At 43.2% G+C, this 7,608-nt stretch overlaps 1 protein-coding gene across 2 annotated transcripts; it reads left to right on the top strand.

The window, feature by feature from the left end:
- Nucleotides 1–4,737, top strand: otpa (orthopedia homeobox a). 2 transcript variants are annotated; one of them, XM_076758547.1, is made up of 3 exons: nucleotides 1–138; nucleotides 697–1,097; nucleotides 3,396–4,737. In XM_076758547.1, exons 1-3 carry the CDS (start codon nucleotides 102–104, stop codon nucleotides 3,915–3,917), a joined length of 960 nt encoding a protein of 319 aa, XP_076614662.1. In that variant the 5' UTR covers nucleotides 1–101; the 3' UTR covers nucleotides 3,918–4,737. The 2 variants fall into 2 exon arrangements, with proteins under 2 accessions (XP_076614662.1, XP_076614663.1); XM_076758548.1 differs by lacking the exon at nucleotides 1–138 and adding an exon at nucleotides 405–574.
- The last annotated feature ends 2,871 nt before the right edge of the window (nucleotides 4,738–7,608 follow it).

The following is a 7,608-nucleotide window of genomic DNA, read 5'->3' as shown; positions in this document are numbered from 1 at the left end:
ACAAACCGAATTTGCTTTCATTTAGGCTATATATATTTCTTAAATAGGTTAAAGTCATAGAGATTTTTTTGGAATAGCACTTCGCCCTGGAGCGGTGCGCAATGCTATCTCACGCCGACCTCCTGGATGCTCGCCTCGGTGAGTTATCATCACCAAACTCCGGTCTTCAACTCTACTGTAAGCTGGAGGCACTTCTAATCTTAAATCAAGCTCAGAAAATTGACAATTTGCTTCTTATATTATCTTAATGTGACTGAAGTGAACTAAACTCGCTTAATTCATTGGAAAAGTAATTATTATTATTATTATATTACTGCGTAATTTGATTTGAACAATTTTCTAAGATATCGGTGTGATCGAATTGAATTAAGAGTATTTAAGGAGCAGATTGTAATGTGCATGCTGTGCTTGTCTCTCTCAAAGAGCCGCGCTGGATTTTTTATTTTTTATTTTTTAATTTCTGCATGTGTGTTTCATTTGGAGCGGCTCGTTTAGTGCACGTGCAGCTTTTCTCTCCATTTTCTGCTGCAGCTAAAATAATGTTTCAGCTGCTCCGAGTCCTTCTCTTCTGCCTGTAAAGTATTTCGCATGTGTGCACTTTACAGCCTCGCAGTATTTGCCTAACATGTCCCTTTTTCCCTCCTGTAGCGAAAGCGATTTCTGTGCAAATCTCACCAGCTGTGGTTGTCTGTGCAGGGATGAAGGATGCCGCGGCGGAGCTCCTGGGCCACAGGGAGGCTTTGAAGTGCAGGCTCGGCGGAGGGGGACCTGACCCGGGACACTCCGGGGAGCTCGGCCCAGGCCCGGACGGCGTGGAAGGGGCCACGCTGCTCCCGGGCGATGATATCAGCAGCGGCGGAGGAACCAACCAGGTGCAGGTCAACAGCAAAGAGCAGGAGAAGCAGCAGCAGCAGCAGAACAACAACCCGAACCAGTCCGGAGGGCAGCAGACCCAGAAACAGAAGCGGCACCGGACCCGCTTCACCCCGGCGCAGCTCAACGAGCTGGAGAGGAGCTTCGCCAAAACGCACTACCCGGACATCTTCATGCGCGAGGAGCTGGCGCTGAGGATCGGCCTGACGGAGTCCAGAGTGCAGGTAGGGCGTCCGGAACAGTCCGAGTCCACCACGACACAGTTCAGAGGCACAGCAGAGACACAGAGCCGAGGCATCTGTAGGCCGTGCACGCGACTGAGCACACGTGCCACAATAACACAACAACAATAACATAAATCCATAAACAAGTGCACCGATTCAAAACGTGCACAACAGCAACAACGATAATAATAATAAGAATAACACAAATAATAATAATAATAATAATAATAATAATAATAATAATAATAACCGATATGTGACACTAAACACAGAAATTAATAACTGCATTCAGTGAAATTAATTGAAACAATTTGACTTCTTGCGCCTGGATTAAAAAAAACAAAACAAAACAAAAAGTCGCTAATTTGTCATCAATAATTAATAAATAGAACGGCTGCAAGAAAAATGCTGTTTATTTTTTCGTGGATGGAGAATTCCAAGTTCTGATTTTAGCCGTCGGTGTTACAACTTCAACAGTTTTACTGGATAAACCAGATGCACGTTTTAACTGTGGGCTGAAAGGAAATTTGATAGAAGTTCAGAATAAATAAAATCCAAAAATGTTTCTTATTTATTGTCTCGATTTTGCTTCCGGTTACACTGAAATAATTATCTGTTGCAGGAAAACGAACTATGCGAATTTATTATATTAGACAACAAAATCAAACAATAACATAATAATAACATAATAAGAAAATAAGAAAATAAAACTCTAACAGCTGAAAGAAATGTTATTTTATTTGTCTTTCAGGAGCTTTAATAAGTGAGTTGAGAGGTAATAGATTAAAGCTTGTAATGTGTGTGTGTGTGTGTGTGTGTGTGTGTGTGTGCCCTGCCTCACCGGGTTCGAACCGGCGGCCCTGCGGATTTCACTGACTGTGCATAGAAACCGTGGCAGCCTGAGATCAGCTCGTTGCTTCAGTCGCGTCCTTTGTTTAATACTTTAAAGGAGAAGACAGATTTGTTCTCGCTCCCTCTGACTCAAACCTGGCGTCCAGTGAAGAGTCCGCAGGGATCCACATGGACCGCAGCTTGAGTCCGCGCTGAAATCAGCCTTTTATCACATCTGCATCAACAGCTGGACCAGACTCCGTGGACTTTATTCCCCTTTATAATTCCGCCTTCAGTCACTTCCAGCCTGCACAAACACAAAATATGGCGCCGCCGCCTTATTAACCAGCGCTGGCAGAGGCACTTGGCTCGCTCACATGTGAAATAACACCCTAATAATCATGATTATTATTGCGTGAGTCAATTCGGCTTCTATATACTATTTCCATAAAATAAGAATTAGTGAAATGAAGCTCATCTGCTCTCATGAAGGCGCTGCAGTGAGCAGCAGATCCAGGTTCAGCTTCGCGATGGGCCTGTCACTGCTCTCCACGTCTTAATGCCGGACGCGCTGAGGGTGCACTCTGTCTTTTAAACGGAATGAGAAATTGCATTTTCTTTCCTTTGAAGTGTAATGCATTTCAGGCCGGATTTCACGGCTGGCTACGCGGGGGGAAGAGCCTGAGATTGTCCCGTTCTTATTACTGCGCCCCACTTTCTCAAGCAAATCTTCACATTAATCATAGACGCCCCGCTTACAGCCGAACCTGCAGAGGCTCAAGGACTCCGGAATAACGTCTGTTTGCCAGCAGACTGTTTGTCACAGCAATAACATTATCTTTATTATCGGAGCGCGTGCGCTTCCAATGGCTCCTTCCAAAGCAGGAAAAATCACTTGGAGTTAAAATCTGTTATTAAAAATGTTGAAATTAAGCGCAAAAATAAAATGAAAGACATTTGTGCACGTGTGAAAAGTCGAAATAATCTGATATAAAAACACTGACAAGGTCTGTAATATTTTTATGGAAATGATTTATTTATTGATTCAGAAATTTTAACATTTTGTACAAGATAAAAGTAAATTATAACACGTGTGATGACCTCTGTTGGTCCAAAGGCTGAAAGTTTAAGGATCCAGATGGAGAGAAGAAGCAAATATATTTAAATTTACGCACGTGATTTATTTATTTTTGGATTATTTGGGAACGTTTCGGCACAAATCTGAACAACGCAAATGATGCTAAGATCCCGGAACAAAGACTCATCAGCGTTTCTCTGCCGCTGATTTATTGTTTATTTACAGTTGTTTTTTATTTTTTATTTTTTATTTATTGTTGCTTGTGCGTATTATCATGACCTGATGTCATCACCTCTTTTACGCGCGCTCACAGCTCTGACAACATGACCTGTCAGTGACCAGCAGCCATTACACCTGCTCCTCCTAACTCATCCCGTCTCTGTCTGCAGGTCTGGTTTCAGAACCGTCGCGCCAAGTGGAAGAAGCGCAAGAAGACCACCAATGTGTTCCGGGCTCCGGGGACTCTCCTGCCGACGCACCACGGCCTGCCTCAGTTCCCCTCCGCCGCGGCAGCAGCGGCGGCCATGGGCGACAGCCTCTGCTCCTTCCACGCCAACGACACCCGCTGGGCCACGGCGGGGATGCCCGGCGTGTCTCAGCTGCAGCTACCGCCGGCTCTGGGCCGCCAGCAGGCCATGGCGCAGTCCCTGTCTCAGTGTAGCCTCGGCGCAGGGCCGCCGCCCAACTCCATGGGTCTATCCAACATGTCGTCGAACGGCTCCGGGCTTCAGTCACACCTCTACCAGCCCACTTTCCCCGGGATGGTACCCGCGTCCCTGTCGGGCCCGACCAACGTGACCGGCTCGCCTCAGCTGTGTAGTTCCCCGGACAGTGACGTCTGGAGAGGGACAAGCATCGCCTCGCTGCGCCGCAAAGCGCTCGAGCACACAGTATCCATGAGTTTCACCTAGTGAGGAGGCCACCGCGAAGAGCTTTTCTGTCACCCACACACAGATCTTCTGCATTTAGTTCTTATCCATCCGCTCCATCCAAACGGTGCACCGGGAAAAATACAACCAGGATTCTCTTTCCGAGCTGCACACGTGGCGCGTTTTCCTCCCAAATCACAACCAGAGGGAAAACTGAAGCTATGTATCAGCCTGTGGGCCTTTCTCGAGCATAGGACTGGTTCTGTTTTAAGCTATAATTTATTATTTCGCATGTAGCCTATGCCAATTATTTATTTGTCTATTTAAATTAACTTATTGGTTTGTTCTGTATTTATTTATTTGGCACATGCAGCCCTCGCCTTTACTGTCGCAGGGGGCTTTCAGTGACATTTGCGTGGTGACTGACGGTTTTTGAATTCTGTGGATACTCTGAAACACAAAACAAGGCACCAGATTCCTTCTCCAGCTGCTGCACAGCAGCACGCAGCTGCGAAGGGCCAAAGGGATGCGCAGCGTCCGTGCAGAACCAAGACACCTGGAGGTTTGAGAGACCCGAAAGAGTCACCTGAAGAGAGGAGACCGCTTTGACTGAGGAACCAGGACGACATGGACTTGACTGCATGTGCTGTCCAAGGCAAAAAATAAAAATAAAACGAAAAAAAAAAAAAAGATAAAAAATACGGGAAATACTATAAATGAAGACCTGGAGACTGACTTAACTATAATCTGTTATATAGGATGTTTTGTGTAGCGGAAGCACTCTTGTTCCCATTTGGTCAGTTTGTGATAACTTATGTTTCCAAAATTCTGTCTGTGCTTATTATCAAATAACTTTCTTAAATGTTTCAACCATTTTGTTTCATGGACATGTTTATATCAATTAACTGTAAATGATCAAATAAAAATCATTTTCAATTATGTCACATCATGAATCAAACCTCGTTTCTTGACGCATTTGAACGGCTCGAGCTAAAGACAGGCTGGCGTCGCTGTCCTGTAAAAACCATGTATCTCCAAACAGCCCTGTTCTCAGCTGTGTGACCACGCGATGCTTCAGATAATTCAGCAGGTTTAAATTGTTCATTCAGAAGAATTTCCTCAACACACGAAGGAGAATTTAATGAAGAAAATCTGAATTTGGAGATACACGGTTTATTTTTAAAATGTGAGCAGCTTTAATTCATCCAACATTTCGATGCAGTGACTGCGTGTCCAGACTTAACATTTCTATAAAATTAGGATCACCTTAAATCTTTCCTGTTCAGTCTATGACATCATGTCATGACATCATCAGATGAATGACCTCATCAGTCAGTGAAGCAAAGAGGGTGGAAGCAAATTTTAATTTAATTCTACTTTTTTTTACTCCGCTGTGTTTATCTGACTGAAGTTTGACATTAAAACCATAAGAGCAGTTTAGAAAAGATTAAACAACCAATATTATTATTCAAGTCAAAATTTGCTCCACCTCAAACAGCCGCAATGTAAAATGCTGCTCACATCACAAAGCATCAGTACTCAGAAATGTTCAGTCATTTTGCATTATGATACATTTTCCTGATAATATTTCTGTACTTTCACTTAGATTTTTGCATGTATGACTTTTACTTGTAATTTAGTAGTTTTACGCTGTAGTTTTTCTGCTTCTTCCACCTCGCTCACCTCTGGTTCCACGTTTCCTGGCTGGTTCTCTGTGAAACAGTGAGGAGATACTCCTGCTGGCACCTGAAAGCATTTCTTATGTTTTGTATGTTTTCCTGTAAAGAATCAAACAGACCAGTTCTAATCCAGACGGTGCTGAGACGCATATCATCCTTCAATTAAGCATTTCTTTTTTAGTTGGATGAAAGTCTGTCCCCATAGCTGCAGTGTAGCTATATAAGAATATATGTAGGCTGTCAGGGAGCATCTGCACACAAAACCCTCAATTCCCAATTAATAATTTAGGCAAAATCAGAGGTGTCAAACTCAGTCTCAGTGCAGACCAAACTGAAGGCCAAAGGTGTTGTTCTTCATTTTATGACCTTTTAGCTCAAACCAAACCTGGTTCAAATAAAGGCTGAAATAAGGTGGGAATTTAGTGGCATGAACCACAAACATTTAATCAACTGAAATCATGAATTTAAGGAGCTTCCAAATTTTTAGGGGCTACAGTATAATATGTGACACCTGCAGCAATTAAATAATCCATCCAATGAAAGATCCCAGCATCTTTCAGCTCTTCTTTGATCAGGAGGCAAATTAATCCAGTTAGCATCCATGAACTGATCCTGTTCTCTAATCCCTTTGCTTTTGTTTTCATGCCTCAGTCTTTGCAGCCTGACAGGAATCTGCAGCTCAGGTGCAGCACAGACTGCGCGCCTCCTCCGACACACAGGTAAGTGCACCGTTTCACTTCGGTCAATCAGAGGCGACACATGAAGACAGATTTTTAATCCGTAAACCTTCCATTGCCTCTGCTCAGCTGCTACTTGCAGATAATTTGGAAATAATCTCATTGGCCACTTCATTAGGTACACCTGTGCCAAATCCAACAGCTCTGCCATGAATTCTACTTTCACAAAATTTATGTTTTTCTGTTTTTGTTGACACTCTTAGGTAATAATTCTACTTTATGTTTATTACTGATGTCATAGTGGGTGGAGTTGTTGTACTGGAGTGCATTATATTGAAAGTCTGGTGTGTCAATGATATTAAATATAAAGCAGTCCAGCTCAACACTACTGCAAACTAGAGCCTCAGTAACAAACCTCTCTGAACATCATCATCTCTGTGAAAGCAGAATTTGTGGCAGAGCTGTTGTATTGGATCACATAGTGAACCTAATGACATGTAATTATGTGCTAATAATTGTGGGAAAAAGGGACGACAGCAGTGTTACAGGTGACACTGGCCCTGGTTTGATTTGGTTTTATTTGGCTGTATGTTTACTGTTCCCAGAGATGAAGATGCTCATGTAATTCCATGTTGTTAATCCAGCTGTGTCAAATTGTCCAAGGTTAGCTTCTGTGTGTTTCCACGATAGCGTCAGCAGCTGTTTACAGTAAACGTCTCTCGGGGGCGTTTGTACACATTTCCTTTTCCAGGCATATTCTAACCATCACAGAGGAGGTTTCCACCATCAGCTGGTGCACCTCAGATAGAGCTTGTTGGGTTAACTTGAGCACAGTGTACGCTCATTGGTCTGCCATTGGTAGTCAGATCAAATGGCATCACGACATTTTGCTGCTCTTCTATATGCTGCTAAATGTTTGCTTGGTCATTGGAGCAACTTCTTTCTGGAGCATCTCCAACAACTTCAGCGGCTGCAGGCAACACAAGATCATCATCTTTATCTTCATGTTGGAAACCAGCTGTAAGTGCTTGTTAACTCGCTGCACTTGCCAAAAAATTCTTAGACATTTTTGACTGTTTTTAGATTTCTATTCAAAGCTGAAGCTGAATCCTTGAAGGTAAAACCATCTCTATACTACACAACACATGCATGCAGTATGTGCAGGGCTTCATGCTGTCTGGATGTGTTTCTAATCACAAAGACGAAGCGATCGTGGGGCGGGGAAGCACCAGGATAAAGATTTTTGTAGTCTGGCGACAGATGTGAAATAATATTACATAAATGTAATAATTTGTTTCACTATCACCCAGGTTAATTAGTTTGTGGAAATGGGTAACCTATTTCTCATTGGGTAATTTGTCACACGCTGACGAGGTA

Source organism: Chaetodon auriga, chromosome 19, assembly GCF_051107435.1.
Source record: "Chaetodon auriga isolate fChaAug3 chromosome 19, fChaAug3.hap1, whole genome shotgun sequence".
NCBI classification, from domain to species: Eukaryota; Metazoa; Chordata; class Actinopteri; order Chaetodontiformes; family Chaetodontidae; genus Chaetodon; species Chaetodon auriga.
This window is presented reverse-complemented; position numbering and strand designations above follow the sequence as displayed.